The 23524-nt window shown below is 42.3% G+C and overlaps 1 protein-coding gene across 2 annotated transcripts in view; it reads left to right on the forward strand.

The window, feature by feature from the left end:
* Positions 1 to 55: 55 nt before the first annotated feature.
* Positions 56 to 23524, forward strand: part of RSPRY1 (ring finger and SPRY domain containing 1) — a 35843-nt gene continuing 12374 nt past the window's right edge. The window contains exons 1-9 of one of the 2 annotated variants that reach the window (XM_032121846.1): positions 56 to 161; positions 9845 to 10027; positions 12068 to 12564; positions 15507 to 15559; positions 17023 to 17135; positions 19709 to 19835; positions 21217 to 21275; positions 21614 to 21680; positions 22325 to 22456. In XM_032121846.1, coding sequence (XP_031977737.1) covers positions 12218 to 12564; positions 15507 to 15559; positions 17023 to 17135; positions 19709 to 19835; positions 21217 to 21275; positions 21614 to 21680; positions 22325 to 22456 — 898 coding nt within the window. In that variant the 5' untranslated portion in view covers positions 56 to 161; positions 9845 to 10027; positions 12068 to 12217. The remainder of the gene's footprint in view (positions 162 to 9844; positions 10028 to 12067; positions 12565 to 15506; positions 15560 to 17022; positions 17136 to 19708; positions 19836 to 21216; positions 21276 to 21613; positions 21681 to 22324; positions 22457 to 23524) is intronic. The other variant, XM_032121847.1, reaches the window with a different exon arrangement.

Raw genomic sequence — 23524 nt, forward strand, 5'->3', positions numbered from 1 at the left:
GCGGGCGGGGCCTGGGCCCGGGGCGGGGCCGCGCCGTGAGTCGCCTCCATCTTTCGGCACAAAGGAGCGGCGGCAGCGCCGGGCCGGGGCCGGTTAGGGGCGGAGGGCGCGCGGTTCGCGGCGGCCCCGCTGCGCTCCCGGCGGGGCTGCGCGGAGCTGAGGTGAGGCAGGGCGGGCGGGGCCCGGCGGGCGGATGCTGCGGGGCTGGGGTGGAGCGGGGCGCGCATTGGGCTCGGGGAAGGGACAGCGCCGGGCTGGGCGCTGGTGGCCCCGGTGCCGGCCGTGCGTTAATGAGCGAAGGCACCGTGCTTACCCGAACCCGCTCTCCGCTTCCCTGGGGGCCGCCGGGGCAGGTGCAGGTTGGGGCGGGGGCCGGGCCAGCGCAGCCCCCCCGGCCCCAGGCAGCGGCCCGGGGTCCCGTCGGCTCTGGTGGCTGATGCAGCTGCCCCCCAGAGATTGTAGCAACCCCCCGGCTGCCTCTCCGGGGCCACCGGTACCTCTCCTCCCGGGGGGGGCAACCAGCGCGAAGAGGCGGGTGGCCGAGGTGCAGCCCCCGGGTGGCCGAGGTGCAGCCCCCGGGTGGCCGAGGTGCAGCCCCCGGGCTCGCTGAGCTCTCCCGGAGGCCCCGGAGCTGGGCAGAGCTGAGCTCGCGTGTGGAGTTGGGAGCTCGGTAAAGAAAGCGGCAAACGGTGAATGAAAGGTGGGTTTGGCGAGCTGGGGCGCCCCGAGTCCGGCGCTGCTCAGGGCCGGGAGGGGTTGGAAGTTCCTAACGGCGCCTCCCGGGTGCGGGGAGAGCTCCCGGGTGCTCGTATGACTTGCAAAACAAGGGCTTGGCTATAGCGGTTTTGGTGTGCGAGGGGCAAAATGACATCGAATCGCGGAATCGCAGACTCGACGTGCTGCCCTGGCAGCTCGGAAACACGACAGTGTTCTTGAGCCCTTGAATATTGTTACATGAATGTGAGGAGTCAGAATCCTGAAAACTATTTCTCGCTCTCAGTGTAAGAGTATTTATGCAGAGCGAGTTTTCTGTCTTTACAGAGGAGGTATGAAGGTGTGGAGCAGGCCACTCGTTTACCTGTATCTTTTGTTTTGCATTCTTAAGCAATAGATTAGGCAGCGGCACCTTTGCTACGGGTTGCGGTAACACCTCGGCTCTGCTCTGTTCTCCCACTTCAGTGCTTATAAAGCAGGATTTTTTTCACTGCTTGTATTATGCCCGTATCGAGCATGAGTTTCTCTTTTAAGCGCTTTGATTCCGTCCTGCTGATCGCTGTTTCTATCTTGCATGCCTTCGTTGACCCCCTCTTTTTAGGAACTGCTGTTCTTTTATATGTTCTGCCGTGTAGCAGTAGGTGCAGTGTCCCTTCTGGCCACAATCTTAATGTAGGTCCCAAGAACGACTGTAGTCACCTTACTTTTCATTTTCTGTTTTGTTATTGCAAACTCCCATCCCTGAGGCCAGAGTTCATTTTGGTGCTCAGCTGGTGTTATCAGTTTTTCTCACACAGTGAAACTTTGGTCCATGGAGAAAGACATTAGAGCTGCCTTTTCTCTCCTAAATTTATTCAGCCTGCTCTGTTTTCTGAATGCTGGTGTGTTTGGTGGGGTTTTGTTTCATTTTATGTCTGCATCAGTGTCTGTTTTCTTCAATACAAGAGATTTTTTTTTTCTACTTAGCACTAGCTTTGCCTCAGGATTTTTGTTTTTCTGTCCTTTGTCTTGCATTGAATGCATGTATTTGTTTTGGTGTTGTTTTCTCATGGTGGTCCTCAGCTCAGTTCTGCTTTTCTACTAATTTTCTCTATATCCATCACTGCCATGAGGTTATCATCATGTGGAAGCCTACATCCACTTGTGTACTGTGACTTTCCCTTGTTTACTTCCTGGTATTAAAATTTTTGCTATTTTCTTGCTAAACTATACAGATTTTTAAGCGGTGAATGTTCTCATCACCTATGAGCCATCTGAAATACTCCCTTGCATCTTGTCTCCTCTTGGATTCCTGCATTTGACTGTGGATTTCCGGAGGACTGTGCATTCTCAAAACTTGTCATATTATTTTAAGAGTCTGTGATGCTGTTAAATGTGGTTTTGTTCTGCATTTATCCAAATGCACAGAATTGATCTGTTCTTTGATCTAAATCTGGCCCATTCTTCTGTAAGCGCTTTTGCCTGTGTCTTTGTTCTCTGCCGAAGTCCACTCAGCAAGAGAGGCCCTTTCTCCTCCTGGCACCCATTCCTCTGTCCCTCCCTTTAGGACATTGCTATTATTGCTTTGTGCCCCAGTCTCTGCTGTTTGTTTCTATTTACAGGTCTGCTTGAACAGATTGTGAATTTCCCGTGGTGTGTTCTTTTTCAGATGAGTGAAGCACAATTGTAGTTGCATGATCACTTCTTGTCTCTGCCCTTTTCAGCCAGATGTTCTCTTGAGGTTCCTGCTAACTGAAAGTTTTCAGCTTCCCCTGTCCATCACTTGAGTAGGAAGCTCCTCCAGGGTATTTTAGTGCTGTGTTTTGCATTCTGCACAACTCTTGTCATAACTCTTGCTGATGCTGATTGTTTATTAGCTTAGCCTTGCTTGTTTACCCACTCTTACATTGCTGATAGACCTAATCCAGCTTGTCCACCTCCCTTATCAGCTGTGATACCAGTGTGTGCTTGCATGGACATGGGCTTATTGGTTTCCCTGAGGTCTTTAACTTTCCTTTTTATTTACTTTCAGCCTCTTATACGTGGAGTTTGACTGCAATGCTTCGTGGTAGCCACTGTGGTATCCTACTCTGTGGCCTCATAATTTGGTGATCAGTCAGTGGCTCCCTTGTACTCTCACTGATAGATTATTTTGTGCTTTTCTTAATGTTCTTTTTTCTTCCTCTTGAGGGACATGATGGTTTTCTGCACAACCCTGCAGTGCTCTTCTTTGGTACATTATCAGTGTTTTCACATAGGAGGTCTTGGCTTGCAATGCATTTCATTTGCTGTGAATCTAATGGATAGGACTGAAATAGATCACTTATAATATTTTGGTTCCCTCCTATAAAGTAAAACATCTCTCATTTTCTGCCCATCAGGTGGAATCAGAGTCAATTTTCCTCAAGCTTTTTTCTTGTTTGTTAAAATTAAGGAATAACAGAAAGAGATTTAGTAGTGTAAGCAGTAAGTTAGTGATAAAGGCAGTGATTTGTCATGGAACACTTCCTGGCCTGTAACTCTTTAGGTTTCTTCATTCAAATTCTTTCATATCATTATCTCCCCTACCTGGCAATGTGCTGTGTTTGGAAATGTTCTCTGCTGGTCATGTAGTTATGTGGTGATATCCTCACAAAGTGGAGCAAGGCTCATCATGTGGACTGTGTGGTTTCCCTCTCAACACAGAGGCAGCAACTTAAAATGCTGTCACCTTGTAGTAAATTGAAGGCCAGCTAATGTCATGATATTTATCCTGTTCTGCTCTGTTATCAATGTGTTGTGTTCAGCATTTCAAACTGCTTTTGTGGGGTTTGTTTCCTCTATTAAACTAATGATTACTCAGTAGACTTTGAATTTATTCATTCATTTTAAAGCAGTGCAGGCAGTGGTTCTTTGCTGGGATTCCTTGTCTTTCAAGTATCTCATGTGCTTTGTATTTCCTTGTGTCCTCACAATATATTTTATTTTCCTGGTCTGTGTGTGGTAACTGTAAAGTTGGCATTGCAGGGCAGTGGCTGTGCCAGCATGACCTTTATTTCCTTTTCTATTCTTCATTATGTTGCTGAGGTCTAATAAAAGTCAAATGTTCACACATGACTCATGAGGTTGCGTGACTGACCAATGCATCACGATCTCTCTTCAGCAGTGCTTGTAATTACCTGCCCTTGATCTACCATTACTGTGACCAAACTTGTGCTTTGGAAGCACAGTTCTGCCACGGGAACTTTGTGTAGTTGGTGGGCTTTGCCCATTCAGTCAGGATACCTGGCAGTCCAAAGTGTGGGATGAGGTTGTTACTCCTTGGTTTTAATCCATGTTTGTTAGATGGAATTCAGTGAGTTGCCATGATCAGTAACAAGAAATCCATCTTTTTCCTAATAAATCTCTCCCCTTGGGGAAGGAGTGGTTTCTGAGTATATGAAACACAACTGTAATTAATTTTCTCCCTTTCTAAGGTGCTTTTTTTTTTTTTTTTGGTAGAAAATGCTTCCCTTTTGCTCTAATTATCTGCATATCTTGGTGTTTTGTTAGATGTGAGGAGAAGGACAAGAGTTGAGGACATTTTGATCTGAAGTGTTGGCACGGGTTTTTGGATTGCTGGCTTCAGTGCATGTGCACAAACAGATACAATTACAGCTTGAATCATAGGTTAGAGGGCAGCTGGTGAACTAGGAGGCTGCACTGTTCATGTGTATCTTACACCTTCCTGCAGACAGTGGGACATGCTAGAAAGTCATACTGAAAAAAGGAAATCCAGCATGCTTTTTTTTTTTTTATTCTTTTTTTCTAAAAGCAAAGCTGTCTGGCATGGAGCAGGCTTAGAATTGTTCTCCCTGCTTTTAAAAACATTCAGCTAATGGTGAATGAAGAATGGTGTGTGTTTGCACTCAAACTCTGGTTAATGTATCAGTCCTGAAATAAAAGATTAAAAAAAAAAGTTACAATAGGTGAGTTATCCTCTCTTTAGAGCATTACCCCTTTGTAACATTTAGTGAAGGGATGTTTAAATGTAATGATCAAAATAATTTAATCTTAATTCTCCTGAAATGCCTCAGAAAGTTATTTAACAGAAGCCCCAGGTGACTGAGACTTTGCATTCCTGGTACTATTACAGGATTTTGAAAGCCTCTTAAATAGTTTTTGAACTTTCTGCCTTTTATGACTAAACTGGGTGCAGAGTCTTGCTTAAACCATATGTAGACTGCCTCGTGAGACACATACGTGCTCATCTTCCTCCCACTTCTTACCCACCTGCGCTTGTCCGAGCAGTCTCTAGGGCAGTCAGCCCCCCTCCCCTCCTTTGACCAACTTCCCTCTGGGTTTCTTCGTACTGACAGAGGCCCTAAAGCACTGTAAGAAAATACCACAGCTCAGTGGTTGGAGCAGAACACCTGTGAGACCTGGCAGAAGCACTTGTTACACGTGGCTGGCTAATCCACACTGGGATCTCTCGTTCAGTGTGCTTCACTGGGAGACTTGTAGCAGGGCAGAAAGGAAAGGCCCTGAAGGCAGAATTTGAAGAGACAAATGGGGAGAAATGAAGCTGAGTTCTTGTGTGGGTGGGTTTTAATTTAGTGAGATAAGGGGGTTCCAGTGACCTGCCCAGGGCTGTGCATCAGGTATTCTTCAGCCCTGGGAGCCCCAGGTAGTTCAGGAATCACGCTTTCCATGAGTGCTTCCAAGGCAGGTTTGCTAACCTAGTGACCTACATGTTGTATTGGACTCAGATGACAGTCTCTTGAGCAGCTGTCACTGTATCCACTAACAGGAGGAAAGAGTTAGAAGGACATTTCCTGCTCTGCCAATACAGTCCTGAACTTTGTCTAACGAGGAGCAGCCAGCTTTCCATGGCTGGCAGAGAAGGCCACAAAGGTGGCTCTCAACTCTGGCCACTGGAAGGTCAGGCCATCCTCTGATGCTGCTTTGATTATCCAGAAATGGAAGTGTCTTCAGCCTGTTTCTAGACATTGTCTGCTCTGTGCCCTGCTCACTGAGGCAGTTGTCAGACAGCTGACAATGCAGGCTTCCAACTGAGGCATCACTGAGTTTTTCAGCAATGCTGTCAAAATGTTACACTGAAAGCAGTTTTTGGACATGTGAATTTTACATGTTCATAACAGCTTAGTCATGCCGTGTAGCTGAGCTTAGTTCTGTGGTCTACAGCTGGAGACTGTTCTGCCTTCTACAGAATAGTTCTGCACCCAATGTTCCCCAGAAAACAAGCCCAGTTCTGAGTTAGAAAAAACAAAAGCACGGAGATTAGTTTAGACAAGAAACAGCCAACCTCTGGGTTGCCACTGTTCTGGTTCAGTTACCTGAAGCTTGTGGTTTGCTGACAAGAATCTGTCCCTGCTTCCAGCACTCCCTCCTTGTAGCATATTCCTGGTTCCCAGAGTGTGATGCCTTGGATGCCCCTGTGTTAGCCCTAATTCTAGTTCCCAATGTGACTGAGCTGGCTAGTCTCTTGACTTGCCTCTCAAAATGTTTTTGTGGTTTATATTTTGCTCATGTACAAGGTGCTTTAAGTATTGCAGTTTACAAGGAGTTGATCTTCACATGACTGAAGAGAACTTTTCATTGGTTTCTGGATACTGACACAGATAAAGCCTTTTCCTTTCTGAAATGGACTATTGTAAATTTTACTAGAAAAAAGCTTTTTTTTTTTTTTTTTTTTTTTTTGGTATGGTTTCTTTGCCATTCTACAGTTCTGTTTGCTATGCAAAGAGTCACTTTCCTCCCAGCATTGTCTGTTCTGGAATTTCTTGTGGATTTTTTGGGAGACGTTTTGGGTTTTTTTGGTGGGGTTTTCTTATTTAATTTTGAATCCTGATATCATGAAGGCCTTTGTTAGAATTGTATTGTTGATAACGCCTTTAACTTTCTGGGCAGCAAGGAAGATTAACTTGAATTAATTGAAAGAGTTATTTATAAGCCTCCAAATGAATGTCTGTGCCAAAACTTAATAGGGTATAGCTAATCGATTTTATTTCATGTGCTTGTATCCCTGCAGTTTATAGGATTAGTGTTCCTTGCCATCTACAGGGCATTATCTTTATCTTCCTGCCACTTCTGAAGCAGTGCGTTATACTCCGCTCCTTGGGCAGCTGCTGAGCTTGTTCAGCTCTGCCAGACCACGTCATCCTGCTGGAGGCACCTCTTGTTCAACTTCACTGGGCTGTCAGATACCACTATCTCTTTAAAAGATCATTATCTCAGAAGTGCTTTCATCTGCCTCAAAGCATAACTTAAGCTCTGTCTCTGATAAGAAATTTAATGATCCATCTGTGGCTTGGGGAGCTGAGAAGCAGGAAGCGTGATCGATACCAGCTTTGATTTAGATGTGAAGCAAAGTTGAGGTTTTCTGGAGGCTGTAGTACAAAGGACAGTTCCACCTAAATGATTGTGAGATGACAAATGATGACCTCTGAGATGGGGAAGCTCAGAAGGTGGTAAATGCTTCCGTTTCCCTTTCAGAAAAAAAGCTGAACAGTCTAATGCCTGACATGTCCTAGTGTCTCTGTATCCAGAAGTAAGGGAAAAACTGTGCAGGGAGGAATCCCTACCAGGCCTGATCTGGAGACACTCATTTAAGTGAGAAAATGAAATTCACTTTAAATCCATGTTGCAATTTTAGTGTTCCTGTACCAGCTTAAAAAAGGGGTTTAAAGGAAGTGAAAAGACAAAGGAGTGCAATGAGCAAGTGACTATAAAATCTGACTTTCACAGTGAGTCTACAGAAAAAGAAGCTGTGGTGGTAGTTACTGTCTGCTTCTTTCTGCTTCTACTGTTACCACATCAAGTCAAACAAGAGATCAGATCCTCCAGCTCCTGTGTGTTTGTGACAAAGATGAATTACCTGGACAAGACATCAGGGTTAAAGCCTGATTGTTTGTGTAGTAAACCTTGTACAACCCTGGGGGTTTTCACTGATGAGCACTTGTGCAGGAGCTGGAAAGCTTTGAGACATGATGAGTCTCACTTTGTGAAACTGGCAAGCTCAAGGTCAGTCTGCTTTCAGTTTAGGGTGCTCTTGCTACAGCGAGAAAGCAACCAGCTGTGGCAATGGCTTTGTGAAATGCTGCATGCCAGTAAAGGCTGCTTCCCATCGAGTTTTGACACTAGTCTTAATCCTCCAAGGTATTTTTAAATAGAATTGAATTAGGGGTTTGCTTCAGATTACACAATATGGTGGTTGGTTACCACATGCAAAAGAACCAGCAAGGTATTTACTGACTCCTCCCGAAGCCTGCAGTCCCCTGACTGCGTGCACTGTGTGGTACCACGCTGGACACCCAGCAGCTCCTTCTCTTTAGTTGCACAAGTCTTACAGGTGAGAGGTTGACCTTGCATGTCAATGGGATCTCCTGAGAAAGTCTCCATTTCACATTCTAGCTGTATGTAATTTACTGGAAATTCTTGGTTTTCACTACTATCCCCATCATTTCAAAATTAAATTAGTCTCCTTGTTATAAAAGCTTGTTTTGCAAACAGCCTTCTTCTTTTTCTTATTCCTGTATCAAAGTTGATTATCTTGCAATGATTAATAGCTGTGTTTCCTCCTAGTTTGAACTTTCATCTGACTGGCATCACAAGTATTTCCATGTCTTCCTTTTTAGGAGCATTATTTCTTTGGGAAAGAAATGCTGAGGAAATATTTCTAATTACTTTATCTCCTTAATAGGAAACTGCTGGCCAAAACTCTCACAGTTTTGCTTTTGAAAAACTGTCAACTTTACTGTATGGTTTGTTGACTGAGCTCTTGTGTTACTCTGCTCAAGAGGAGAAATCACTGGTCTTACTCTTGTAGTGGTGACAGAAACTGGAAAAGTGTTTTTGGTAGCTGAAACCCTCCTCGTTTGTGTGCACGAGGGGTTTTTTGTTTGCTTGGCGCTGCACTCCATTTCATGGAAAGAAGAGGCATTTTCCATCATGAGGCAGTATTATGGTTGGCTGTAACCAAATATTTGAGGGGATGAATCACCGACTCTTGGGCTGCACATTGCAGAGAAATGATCCCAGTGCCACTTGGAGCCAACTCCTCCACTGGCGTGCTCGGTCGGATGATCCAGAGGAGGCCTGTCTGGGGCAGGCTGGGCATCTGCACTCCCACAGCATCCCTTTCAATGGATGATGATTTCATCTTTCCCATTTGGACCTGCAACCATGGCAGGTTGGTCACCCTGTGGAGCTCGTAACTCCTTTGTGCATCCATGCACTTGCTTGAGCCTGCTAGGAGAGCAGCTGCTTTCTGTGGTGGGGATGGTCCCAGTGGCCCATCCAGTGGAGGTGTGTGGGGGCACAGGAGGCTGCAGCTGCTTTTCTCCCATGCAGGGAAGGGGTCCTGCTCCAGCAGCACGTGATCCTGGGGCTTTGTCGAGGGCAAGATGTGCTGGAGCAGCTGTTCAGTGGGTGTCCCACAGGGGCTCTCTGGTGTAGAGAAGGGGTCAGGCATTAGCATTTTGTGCTGTTTGGTGAGAGGTATCAGTAGCAGCTATTTCTTATAGAATAACAACTTGTATTTTTATTATTTTCCTTTGCACTTCAGAACCTTTCTTCCTGCATTCGAGCTCTATCCAGACAAACTGGTTTGTGAGCAGATCTGTAGCAATCTCTCCTACCTTGTGTTCCTAATTATTTAGCCTTTCAGTTTGTTTGAGGCTTGACAATGAGCTCCTTGTATGTGATGGTGAGCAAGAGCCAAGTGAATGCTGTCAAACCCAGCTCTTTACTAAATAAGGGGAGTTTATCCTGTCATTTCTCTCTTCCTGTTATCTAATCAACTTTTATAGTGTACTTTTATTTTCTGCTGTGTCTACTTGAGGGTGATCTGGAGCAGATACTATTGCTTCTCTTCTTCCTCCAGTAGGGAGTAATTTGAGGTGAGGAGTTGGTCACTGCTCTGCACTTGGTGCTGTGGTGTCTGAAATACCAGGGCTGTAAAAACAGGTTGGGTTTTCTGTATCCATGTCTAGTCTTAAAGCTTGTAGATGACAAAGGGTTTTGAAGCCTTGATAGAATTCCCTCTGTAAAGGCTGGATATAGCTGAAAATAACAGCACGGCTTGATGTCATGGCAGGTGTAGGGAGGAGGTGGAGTACATTTACCTTAGATGCAGTTTCCAAGTGAATTCTTTCTTTCCTTCTGTCCTCAGGGACTCCTCAGCGTAGTTCCTAGAAGTGACAGCAGAGTCAGTAATGACTCACTGCCCGCCATAAAGGCTTACAGAGCACTGCCTTTTCCAGATACGACTTTGTGCCCTGGAGGAGAACAATCCACTTCTGCTACAGCACTTTGTGAGCACCCCCAGCCATTCCTGAACCAAGCAAACTTACAGGTGAGTTGATCATAATTACTTGTTTTTAATCACACTTTAAGTTGACAGCCAGAAAAACTTAGGTTTCAATAATCAGCTTTAATCTTGACATATGTCTATTGTTGTTTCTTTAGGTAGGGTCTTACTCACTGCTAATCTCTAAAATACAGCTTTTCCATTCTTGTTTATGACAAGATAGATTCACTGTGTTAACATTTCCATAAGTTACAGAACAACTTTATTCAGATTCTAAATCTGTAACAGTTTTACATTTTAGTATTATCTTGCTAAAATGCCCTTAAATGACCTAGATTCATAAATACATACATACTCCCTAGGAAGACATGTTTTGCATTTAACATAACTAGTTGTTTTTAAAATCAATAAAGTAATTTGAACCGGTTGTGAACTTAGACAATTCTGTTTGAGGTCCTTGCAATCTGCACTGGCACCTCTCATCTGCTTGTGACTCGCTGACTGAGAAGGTGACAGCTCTATTGGCTCAGATGGAAGGACTCTGAGCCTGGTAGCCAAACTTCTCAGGGGATAAGGCAAGCATGATGTGATGCTGAAACCCTTTTAATGATCTGTGGTTTAGGAGTTTCTTGAACAAGAAGTCAAGATCTTTTATTTTTTTCCAATTAATGTCCCTTGAGGAACTGATTTTTTTTTTCTTAGTTAGCCTCCAGTTAGTTTCTTGATATTGAACATTTCACTGTGCTAAAAGATGATGTGCTTCAAACTACAGAAGTGCCTGTGAGAGCTTTTCCAGTGACAGCTGACATCCCAAGACTTGCTCATATGACCAGTGTCTGGCTTCCTGAATGTTGTTGTGATCTTGTCCCAAAGGGCAGCCAGCAACTGCAGAGTTGCCAGTTGGCTCTGATGGTGGGGGCTTTCCACATTTGAAAGGTGTCAGCTCTTTGACTTCCTTTTGAATTTAGGGTGCTACGTGTCTGCTGTTAACGAGATTATTAATAATATCGTTAATAATTGTTAATTAATCTTCGATTAATAATCAAAGAATAGTAATAACCTATTACAGGATATTCACCGTAACTTCTAGTGTAAATGTTAAATTTGATTCCTAAAAGGATAAAAGTTAGTTATTTATTCTGACATGCTTGAAGTGTGTAAGTAATGAAATTATATCTTTTGTAGGGTTTTATTTTACCTGAGACTTTATGTAAGGTTCTACAGAAATATGTCCTATGGCTTGAAACATAACTTGTTATGAAACAGGGCTTTGAATCCTTTTTCTCTTGCATTTTCAAGTTAACAATTGGGAGAGACTGCCCTGTGGTCTCAGCTGCTACTGGGCCTGTATGTGATCCAAACCATTTGAATGAAGAACAGAAGAATGATTGAATTAGTCTTTGTTCCCAAAAAGGGAAGATTGGTTTGACACTAGATCCAAACAGGCACACAACACCCATTTCAAAATCCCAGTTAGATTTGTAAGGCATTGAAATGGTGTCTGTAATTCCTGTTTAGTTCAGCGTTGGTGCTGCTTTAGGTGAGAACGCAGGAGATGCAGGCATTTTCCAAAAATGTTTGTTTATGCACAGGTGGACTAAATGGTTCTCTGTTAAATCTATTGTTGTAAGATTAGTTCTTTACAATTTTGCCTATTTTATAGTCTGAAAATGTTCCTGATGTGAAATGAGAACCTTAAGTGTACAGCCTTTATTGGGGTGGCATAAGCCATATGTCTCTGTAAAGGGTAAATGAAACTGGTTCGTTGATACTTAGTATTTAAAGGGTAGTGGTGTGCAAGATTTACAGACAAACTTGTTCCTCTGCATCCAAAATCCGTGAAGGAGCTGGGAAGTAATAGGTAGTGTAGAAAGGAATGGTGCGTGGGCGAGAGCTGCTTACCAGGGGAACTTCCTCCTCCTCCTCTTCCTTCCTTTCCCTTTCCCCACAATAGACTTCAGGTAAAGCCTTGTGTTTCTTAGCTGCTTTATCCACCAAAACTGATTCTGTTTACTAAAATAGGAATTCTTCTGTTGTTCTCTAGCAGTAGTAACACTGACTCTTGTTCCGGGTTTGCTTTTTCAGACCTCCTTCTGGATGACCAATGTGTGTTTTAAGTGATTCTGTCGGCAGCTAAGTCTCCAACTTCCCACTCATTCCAGCTGGTAGCAACGTTTATAATGCAAAAAGATCACCGTCCAGGATCACACAAACATTTCTCTTAAAACTTCCTAGATGATTGTAGTTGCTTTGGTTGTGTTCTATGCTAGCAGAAGCCTTTTCCAAGGTCTGCTGTTGACTCTAGAGCACTACATTCCCCATTTCCTGGGAGCCTTGGGGGCTGGCAGCATGGGAAACTCGTGTGTTTGCCGTGACGACAGCGGGGCCGAGGACAACGTGGACTCTCAGGGCCGGCAAACGGAGAACAGCAGAGCACGCATCCCTGAAGCAAGAAGCCACCCAAGGGACCCTGTCCGTCCGCCCAGGAGGGGCCGAGGACCTCATGAACCAAGAAGGAAAAAACAGAATGTGGATGGGCTGGTACTTGACACACTGGCTGTAATTCGGACGTTGGTAGATAAGTAAGTACCTCCTCAAGGAATAATTCAACATGAATGAAAATGTTCTTGTCTTCTCTCAAACTGTGGCTCCAGCCTCTCACCGATCTACACCTGACCCTCCCTGAAGCAGCCACGTGTTTCCATCTGCAGGCTTAGGAGAGGAGCACCTTTCCTAGGTAATAGAAGTAGCTCCTGAGTGCCCAGGTACAGACTCTTCCAGGAGCTGAGGAGCTTTCTCACAGTTCCTGTATGGGCCTACACCCATGTGGGATGAGGAGTGTGCTCAGGATTTCTTACCTGGCACAGATACACAGTTTAGGAAGCAATAAACATTCCAGAGTCTGGGAACTTCTGTCCTAAAAATTGGTTGTTGTGCAGTTTTCTCTTTGCAGGCTGTATTTAACTACTTTGGAAATGGTGAAGCAAAATAGGGAGCTTTGATCTTTGTTAGCCTGGATAAACAGACTGAGGTTTTCCTTCCAGTTATAAGTCTGACTACTTTTTAAAGATCTCATGTTGTGACTGCCCAACTCACAATCCCAGTATTGCATTCCTGGCATGCTCAAAGCATCCATTAAGGGTGTGGGGGGTATTTATGGGCCCATCCTTTTTTTTTGGTCTCTTTTTGATTTTGTGTTGCTTTCTACAAAGTTTTAAAAGGCCCTTAAAAATGATGGGTTAAGTTAGCTTGTCACCTTTTGGATTAGGTGCAGTGTAGGAATTGAGAAGATCAGATCTGAAGGAAAAACCTTATTCCAGCCTGACAGCTGGGGTTTGAGTTTAAGGTGGATGAGGCTCAGAATAAGTGAGGCTTGATTCATGTACCTACATCAACTCTGGAATGTGCCTGCAGAGGAGGAGTTTGCTTTCCTGCTGTCTTTAAGCACAAATACCATGACTGATGTTTTTCACGAACATTTAAGTCTTAAGGTGTGTGTTTGGTTGGTTTTTTAACAGGTTTTATTTTGTGCTCTGTCTTCAAATGGTGAAGTTAAAATCATGGCAAACGTTTTTTAAAGTCTGCCCACATGCTGTCTCCTTTCCCCCAAGTTCAGCTCCCTAAGCTGTTTCACAACACTTTTGAGCACAGTTGATCCTGTTCCTGTGGGTACTGCAATCAGTGTTGTAATCTTGTAGGCACTTTCCTATGCTACTGAGGGACAATAAGCGTAGTTATTTCACTGCCCCTGGAGTTATTTCACTGCCCCTGTTTCTGACAAATTCCTGAAGCTACTGTATTTTTACAGGGGTTTTTTTGCAGACTGTAGTGAAATGCACTGTGATAAACAATGAATAGTTGCTTTCCCTGTTTGCTATTTGTTTGTTTTTTCTTGGGGTTCCTTTTTTTTTCTTATTGTTGTTTGGTTTTATCAAATCTCAAAGTTCTGACCTAAAACATGTCTGACAACTGATAATTTTTTTTCTGTCCTATCTGGAGATAGCTGCTTTCTAGAAGCTTAATTTCATAAACTCAGAAGGATAAATTCTAAATTTGGGGCTTATATGAAAAGCTGCCTTGCAAATTAAGAAATTCCCAAAATGGCTATTTTGTTTCAAAATGAGGAAGGTGTGTCCTGGAGGAGATGTTTGGAAATTAAGTGGTTAAAATGGCAAATCAATGGGACAGGACTGTCCTTTGCTCAGTGCCAGTACTGTGAACATCTGCTACCTAGGACAAAATCAGAAATCTTGCAGATAAAAATGTCATTCTTTATCATAGCCTTTACTTGTACTTATGGTTGGGATTTTTGTTGGGATTTTTTTTCTCCTTTCTTTGAATCTTTCTATCCTTTCTCCTGATGTAATTCTGCAGTACTGCACTTTTTTCCTTCTGGGCAGATTACTTTCCTGAAGAAAGGTGAAGATGCTTCAAGTTAAAAAAAAAAAAAGCCAACTGTTTGTTTTTAAATGTTGTGGCAATATAAAAATGGGATAAACTTCACTTTAGCATTTTCTTGTGGAAATATTTAAGAATGTGTTCACCTTTTTGTAAGGAAAAAAAGGACATGTATTTACATCATATATATTACATCAAAGCTGAAATTTTTCTCTTCTTTAGATTGATTTCTCAAACTAGCTAGCTTTATTATCTTCATAATTAATGTTGAAATTTTATAAAATTCCTCTGTATTTCACATTTCCAATTTCTTTTCAGATCTGTGTGATAAAAATTGAGCGTGGAACATAAAGTCTAAGCCTGGGGCTAGTTCTCAGTGCCCAAGGAGCACTGAATAAAGTATTTTAGGACATGCTGCTGGATAAGCTTTTTCTGGACCTGGAGGTGCTTACTGAACAGGATTTTGGGGTCTTGCTTTAGGTACTTTCACTGGCAGTGCGTGCTCAGATACACAAGCTTTGTGTCCTTACTTCAGCAAACTGGACTGAGGAGCTGATCTCTTGAACTTTTTGTGATTTTCATGTTGGAAAGGGGGTTGGGTTAAGTGTTTTCTGTTAAACTGCCTTAACTATTTCTTTTAACTGCTCTTGCTTGAAGACTGTGATGCTGGTGGCTTCCCTTTTAAGTTTTGTGGTGGTTTTTTTAATATATTTATATATTTAGCAAAGAATTTCTGAGAAAAAAAATCCTGTTGAAGCGATGCCCCTTATGCACTGCTCTGGGTTCACTTTGTGACCTCTGACATGCAGTGCCTCATTATGTACTACAAGGAACATGCTAATGAACAGCACCAAGCCTATTATGTTCAGCTTTTAGACATGCAGATGTGGATCACAATTTCCTTGTCAGCTGTTGCAGATGTGCAGATGTTGATGCTGAGCCAGAGAGAGGCTCAAATCCCATCTGTGTTTCAGATGTGAAAATGACATTAGCAATGTGCAGCCTGTGTAACTTCCTTTTGTTAAATGGTTACTGGATTTGTTTTCTGTCTGTGTAGAATCATTTTACTCAGTGTATTACGTTGATGATTGTGTGTAAATTTTGACCTGTGTAATATCTCTTTCAGTGACCAGGAGCCTCCTTATTCAATGATCACGTTGCATGAAATGGCGGAAACAGGTATCGAGGCATTGTGTTGGGCATTTCAGTTGTGACTCACAAGCAAAAGAAATGGAACAAACCCCAAGTCCCTCTTTTCTTTGCAAAGAAAAATACACTGCAGCAGGCTGTGTTAGGATGTGGTGTGCAGCTTTGGGGATGTGTGAACCAGAACACAGTTCTGCCCTTCAGAGCTTCACTGAGCTCACTGCGTTGGCCTGAAGTTTTTTTGAATTCAGTTAAACTTCCCACATGAGCTCTCCAGAAGCAGCCAATGGATGGCCCCAAACACATCGTAGTGGCATTAAAGTGTAAGCCACAAAGAATGGCTGTTTGCAGCTGAGCAGGAACAACCTCTATGTGTACATAGACAGGGCTAAGCCAATGTGCTCCGGTGTTGGCCACAAGCACGTTCCTTTAGGTTTGGGTATTGCTGACCCGAGACCTCTTCTTTACTGATGTATTTGTCCCAACCCCATCACTAAGTGTTCCTGCAAGACAAGCCACATTTGTAGCAAGGGCTGTGTTATCTTTGCTACAGTAGGAGAAATTCTCCCAGCTTAAGACTTCAAGCAGGCTTCTGGTTTAGGTGAATTTTTCTCTTTACTTAATAATGTTGGTACTGGTCTTAGGAAGTAATATTTCTGTATTAAAGTAAATTATTCAGCCCAGTTAGATATTACAGCATTTCAATAAAATGTTTTTCAGGGGAATGTGCTATGAGAACTCAAACCCCAGTGTGTTACTGCTGTGCTGTTGTTGAAGGGAGTGCTGCTCCTTCTACCTCACTCACCTATATACAGATACAGACTGTCTTTATTTTCACTTTTAAGGGAGCTATTTTCTTGTAACTCCAAATCTGTTTACTTTAAGAGTAGTTTAACATCTTCTATGTGGATTGTTGTCTGCTTGCAAGTAAAAGCCCTTATCTACTCATTCAACAGTGATAGCTGTTCCTTAGGAAAACAAACGTTCTTTAGACCAGCAGGCATGCGAAAACGCCACTGAGTTTCTCTGAACCTCATGTTACTGCAGGGAACTCAGGAAGAGGGATTTGATTGTGGTTAAAAGAAGTATTTCCTCAGTGTCATTGTGTATGCAGCATTTAACACTTAAGAGTTGACATTGCATGCTGAACTCTGGAGTATCACACTAGAACAAAGTACTTGTCCATACCACCATGAGTATTCCTTCTTAATAGTAGTGGGAGCTAAAGGATGCTCTGGCCTGGGCTAGACTATTCTACAAACAGTAGAGATGTTCACTATTACCCAAGCTGCTGTAAACTTTTTCTTTCTTGAATGTAAGCTTCTAACCTACTGCAAACTACGACAGTGGTGTAAAAAGCAAACTGTTTTTTCCCAATGTCTCTAAGCTCACTGGGTAATTTTGAGGATTTTTCAGTTTACATTTAGGGATGTATTTTGAACACTTCTGCATTGCACTGTTAATTCTGAGTGTGATTTCTGTTTTGTGGTTGACAGATGAAGGCTGGTTGGAAGTTGTCCAGTCTTTAATTAGAGTTATTCCATTAGAAGATCCCCTGGGACCAGCTGTTATAACGCTACTACTTGATGAATGTCCACTGCCAACAAAAGTGAGTCGAAAGCACATGTGTTTATCTGTGGCTGGATGTCAGTTATTCGTGGTTGCCACACCCATGATCTCTCTGGGTGGGTTTCACCAGTGATGCAAGACTGCTAGTGGCTCAGAATATGGGTGTAACATTCAACTTCGAGTAATTTGGGGTGACTTGGTGTCTAAATGCTAATTAATGCTAGGAGCATTCCCAAAAAAGGTAAATTTGGTTCATGGGGAAGGAACAAGAGACCTTTGGGTTTTGGCCGCTTTTCTTGCCACTCTTTCCTGCCACGTGGTACTTACACTGTGCAGGGAGGGTGTGCAGGTGCTGCAAAAGCTGCACAAGTTCTGCCCTTTTGTTCTTTCATTTGCAAAGCTGCGTGTTGACAAGTTACTTTGAAATTGTTCCTGCCCTGCACGTGAGGAATGTGACACAATGGCTGTGTTAAGCTAAGCAAATGACATTTTTTAACTATGAAATGAGAATACTTTTGTTTTACTGGCCACTAATCTGATTTTGGGTGGACAGATGACCTGAGGTGTTCCTACTGTGTTGGTGTAGGTGTGTAAGTGAAAGCCGCAGGCATTTAGGATGCTAAACATAATGTTTGTACAGAGAACTTGTCTGTCTTCAAATGTTTGTCATGATCTCGTTTCTTGAGAAATTGATGATCATATCATTGCAGCTTTCATTTCTGAAGCTCCTGATGCTGCCAGTTTTAGTCTTCCATTGGTGTTGTTAGGAATATAAAGAGCTGGTTACGTCAGTGACTGGAGAATTGGTCAAGTTCTCAAACTACCTGACGTGGGTTTGTTTCCTCTAGGCTATTGATTAAACTTATCTGAGACTTTGAAACAAGAGAAATTTATTATGACTGTCATATAGACTGCTGAATTATTTTGAAAATGAAGCTATGACTAGAAACTTTGTCTGCTTTAAAAAGAGATCAGGAAATGGAGACCACTACGAATGCATCATAGGAAGAGTGATTTTGGACTTTTTGTTTGGCTCTACAATGTACTTGGCAATCAAATGATTTGTTTTTCAAAACCCACATGACTTTTATTTGGGTACTTTTAAGGAGTTTGCTATAAAATAGTTGACGTTATCAAGACAAAAGGAGTGAGGTCCCTTTTTTTCTGGGGTGCACAGTGGTTTTTCCTGTGTCTTTACAGCACAAGGAGCTGCAGCTGTGGGGTCTGCTGGCCACATGTGACCTAGTAAAGTTGTGCTGCTGTTCATTTTCTTTCTATACAGGATAATTTTTAAGTTTTTTGTCTTATAGATTTTAAGTCAGTGCCTCACTTCCATGACAGCTGGAGAACAGCAGCAAGCTGTATTTCATTTTCTGTTATTGCAGGCTATAAAGTCCATAAAGTTAAAAGGGCAGTGCAGTAAACTGTTTATTCTATAAAGTCTTTATTTAACTCAAAGTAGTTGATCTCTCTGACAGTTCTAATAATGGCTAAAAGCACTATCAGAGTATGTCAAGAGTCTAATTTTAGTGAGTCTTTTCCATCCCAAGTCTGTAGCTCAGTCATTCTTTCTTCTTTCTCTGTTCTTTCCACTTAGCTCAGTCCTGTTCATCAGTTCTGTTTTTGTGGCTTTCCTTTTAAGAACATAACTACTTTTCAGTGTGATCTCTGTACAGACCTCAGACTCTAGCACAGTCAACTGATTTGAGTGTGGCTCAACACAGTTCAAAAAACCACATCTATTCAACTTGAGCAGTGCTCATTTTTCCTCCAAATGGCTGCTGATGACTTCAATATGAGGAGTTCTTCTGTTTTAATTAGATCCTTGCCTGAGATTATGCAGTTTCAATCTGAATCAGCTAAAACTTTCATGAAGTCTGGAAAGCTGAGGAGAATTTGGAACTTTTCAGGGTGGGGTTCTCCCTGTGGGATGACTTGTTCTGGCTCTAGATTAACCCCTAACTACCCTGAAAATGCAGAGTATGCTCTAGACCTATCTTGAATTTTATTCATACCATATTGCCTGAACAAAGCAAGTCAAAGCATGACATGTTAGATTTATTACCCTTATTGGTTACTTCCTAAATTTGTGTGACTACAGAAAACCATTTAGGCTCTCAAGAATACAGTTTGAGACATCCTGTAAAGTTGACAACATCCTAAATTTATGATGGGAATTTGGGCTTTTTGGGGAGGGGGCGTGTCTCTTTAGTCCTGAATTCTAAAATCTGCAACAGTCCCTTTCTTTTGAAAAGGGTGTCAGTTTTAGGACGCTGGAAATAGATCAGATGACAGTGGTGCCATATGTGCTAATTGCTTCCTATTGCCACGAGGAGCTCACTTAGGTATGTCCAGAAGTGTCCTGAGCTGTTGATCACAATTACCAACAATCTGGTGGTAATTTTAAAGTTACAGCTCTTAGGTCTGTTGAGCTTTTCTTCTCATCTGTCCATTGTTATCTTCTTATCTTAGGAGATAACCACCCCATGCTGTCTGTAATATGATGCTGACTTTAGTAATGTAGCATAAAAACCAATCTGTTGAACGATACTGAATTAGGGGAAACTGTATCTGTCAGTAACGTTGAAGAGATTTCTGATTTTTCTTTTGCAGGATGCATTGCAGAAGTTAACTGAAATATTAAACTTAAGTGGAGTTGCTGCTTGCCAGGATGCTTGTCACCCTGCCAAGCACCGGAACACGACTGCAGTGCTCGGCTGCTTGGCAGAGAAATTAGCAGGTAAAGCCCTGGGGTTCTCCTCACAACACCTGGGGCTCTCTACAACACCTTCTGCTTTAGCACCCATGATGCAGACTAGGTCAGAAGTGTTTTCTTAGACCTGAATAATGTTCTGCATAGAGGGGGTGCCAGGCATGACAGAATCTGGTTGATTCGAATGTCTGAATGAGCCATTCACAAATCCTTCTGATGAGTGGTTAGTGATTGAGGATCACTGTTTGTTATACTGCCTTAGCACTGGTAATCAGTCTGTTCTGCAGTCCCACTCTGGCTGTGAATTATTGAGGACACATTCTCCAGAGTGTAGGCAGGAGTATCAAGTTAGTGGTCTTGGAGGCTGTATAGAAATAAAAAAGAAATATGCTTTTTCCAGTAGACATGTCTTATTCTATTGTAGATAGCTGAAAAGATTCTCTTCTGTGTTGCTTAAAAGAGAATTGCTAAGATTCTATTTTAAGTGACTTTTCATATAGAATTTTATTCCCTGTCTTTCCTAGTACACTGTTGGAAGCTGATGATTAAGTTTCCTTCCTGCTGATGGTCTGTTTTGTATCTAGTTTTTTTTTCCTTTTCTGAAAGTGGGCAGGAAATAGAGGGGAAAAAGTGATTGTCCGGTGTCATCTAATGGTTATTAAAACCCAATTACTGTATTTCTGTGAAAAAACAAGTAAAGAACAAGGTCTGGAAGTATTTTTGTACTGTGATACTTCTACTCTATTATACTAAGCCAAAATGAGATACTGTCTCCACTTTCATCTTAGTGGACACAGATCTCATTGTGTCAGCTCAGGCAACAAATCTGTTAATGAAGTGGTGGAACCCACTGCAATTTTTTAAGAGTTTGTAGATGCCAGAGTTTGATTCCCTTGTGTCTCTCTCTTGATTAAGTGGATGCTATTTCAGGGCTTTTCCATTTTAAATTGGCTGCTTGCTCTGGTGCTGCTGCAAGCTATATCATTAACTATCAAGTTGGCCCTATCAGGTGCTCAGTTTTGCTTATTTTGAGCTATTGATAAATGGAGCTGGTCTTCACACATTGACTCTGGAAGTAAAGGGGAGACAGTCTCTTTTCAAAAGTAATGAGCGTGAAAACGCTGCGTGGAGGCTGCTGCAGTCTCGCTCCAAAATCTGAGGTATGGCTAGAACTCTGTACCCACTTAGAGCAGTGAACTGGACAGGACTAATGTGCCAGTAACTGTGTGATTATTAAATGTGCATCAAGTATTTTGCTGGGAACAATGATAATAGTTCTATATTATAGTTTTGCTTTGCTGTGAAGTTCTTCAGTGGTCTTTAATTTGTTACCTTGTGTTTAAAAGATCTGTGGTGATGGGTATGTGGTAGTTCCCATGGCGGCATTTAATTTCTGATGTTCTTGCAGGTCCTGCGAGCATAGGCTTACTCAGCCCAGGCATATTGGAATATTTACTTCACAGCTTGGTAAGTGTCTTTGATCTTTTTGTATGTACCCATACATAGCAATTATAATGCAATTTTTTTATTGTTATTATTGTGAAAAGTTGATATTTAGCAGACATGACTCCAGTAGTGTATGTTACAAAAAACTGAGATTCCAGAGCCTGTGGGATCTCCATCTTTGGAGATTAATTAGAAGTCAGTGGAACAAGGCTCTGATCTATTTGAGCCAGCTCTCCACAGGAGGGTGGAATACAGGAACTTTGGAGACTCCTTTGAACCTAAAACCTTCTGTGACAGACTTGCAACTCTGTCTATCTGTGCTGGGTATTAATTAATTTTTTCTTGCTGCCTGTGTTTAGAACTTCCAGTCCCACCCAACAGTGATGCTTTTTGCACTAATAGCACTGGAGAAGTTTGCACAAACAAGTGAGTATTGGCCTGGTACTGCTCTTAACACTGTGGCTTCTGCTGCATGATTGTCATTTGCTTTACCTGATCACTTGTGAGCATGAGAGTCTGCATTGGTATTTATTGCTGTAGTGACATCCCTCTACCCCTCAAAACCCTTGAGATACTTGCTGAAACTTTTCCCTGTTAGAAATTGCTATAAAAGGATTTGTGAGATGATGCCTTTGTCACTGACATAAATCTGTATTAGAGTTGGACAACAGTTAGGACTGGGAGTTTTTAGGCAGGAAAAAATATTTTTTTGCTTTAATGACACCCTCACCCAAAAGCCCTTATGAGATTTGCTGAAACTCAGTCCTTCTCATCTTAGAAATTACTACATAATGACTTACGACATGAGACCTTTGTTACTTGAAAAGAAATAAATCAGTATGGGAGAGATGGAGAACAGCCATGATCAGTCTCTTGATGCAGCTCTGTGCTGAGAAGTGAAGCTGAATGAAGATAATTCCACATCTGCTTGGGGGAACAATTTCATGCTGCTTGTAATACTGAAGTTTAGATGTGTGTAGAGAGTTCTCCTGCATTTGTAGGCTGTTACTATTTTTAACTAAACTTGCCCTTCACTTACAGCAATTATTCTTTTTGCTCTTAAATTGCAGGTGAAAATAAAATGACAGTTTCTGAATCGTGCATTAGCGACCAACTGATCTTGCTGGAGAAATGGACAGATAATCCAGACTACTTAAAACGCCAGGTTGGATTCTGTGCCCAGTGGAGTTTAGACAATCTGTGTAGGTATAACAAAGTGATGGATTTATTTAATAGTAACCACTCCTCCAAAGAGATGGAGGACTGCTTTGTGTTTGCTTTGTATGAACACTTGGTGTACCTGACTGGATTTGTAATACCTCCTTGAAAAAGAAAACAAACAAAAAAACCCCACACCAACAAATATATCCAGTGTAATTGTATGGAAAGAAAATTCTGGCAAGGAAAATGTTTTTGAAAGGAAGTGGTTTGTACTCTGCAAGTTGGAGCTGCAAGGAAAATTCTTCTTTGCACCAATTTCTTGTAACCCACACTTCAGCAAATGTGCTGAGTGGCTCAACAGTGCAGCTCTGTCTCTGTGGAACGTCTGGATTATTGACGTGTCCTGGTGATGGCCACTCCTGTGGTCATTCCCCACTGGTGCACTGGCTCAAAGAATTACTAAAGACTTTTTAAAGTAAATATACTTTTTGATTTTTTTGATAAAAAGTAAAAAGCGTTTGGCAAAGTGCTGCTCTGAGTCAATCTCTTGGATGACTAAAAATCACTGAATGTGCTTATTAGTTGTGATTTCAAGGGTGCAGCAACTCTAATGACCTTGTATTTTCTAATGCCTTTTAGATAAATTTGGGTAAAAGGTCTGTTGGGCTTTAGGGGCTTTAGTCAGCTTATGGAAAGCCAATGTCAGCTGTGTTTAGTAAATGTCCGTGTAAGTGTTGCAGCAGGTTTGAGTTATATGAAGGGTCCTAAGATAAGATCTTTGACTTGTAAATTAACATTTATGTGTCAGCAATTTGACACCTGGCAAGAGAAATGCTTATGATCCTTCCATGTAGAAAGGGCAAGCAGGGAGAGAGAGAGCTGCTGTGGCTCAGTTCATCACTTGAATCACTTAAAAATGAGACAGTAGAAACCTTTAAATCCTTGTTTTCCCCTTCTTCCCTATCCCCAAATCTGTTTCCACTGTAATGAATCAGAAAAACTCTCCCCACTGAATATACAAATACAATGGTAAATCCTGAAATAGGGGCATCTTGGTGTGACCTTGGATGCCTTCCACTTGCCTGTGGGTTTCCTGCAAGTTCTAATTA

The sequence above is a fragment of the Corvus moneduloides genome, chromosome 12 (assembly GCF_009650955.1).
Source record: "Corvus moneduloides isolate bCorMon1 chromosome 12, bCorMon1.pri, whole genome shotgun sequence".
NCBI lineage: Eukaryota > Metazoa > Chordata > Aves > Passeriformes > Corvidae > Corvus > Corvus moneduloides.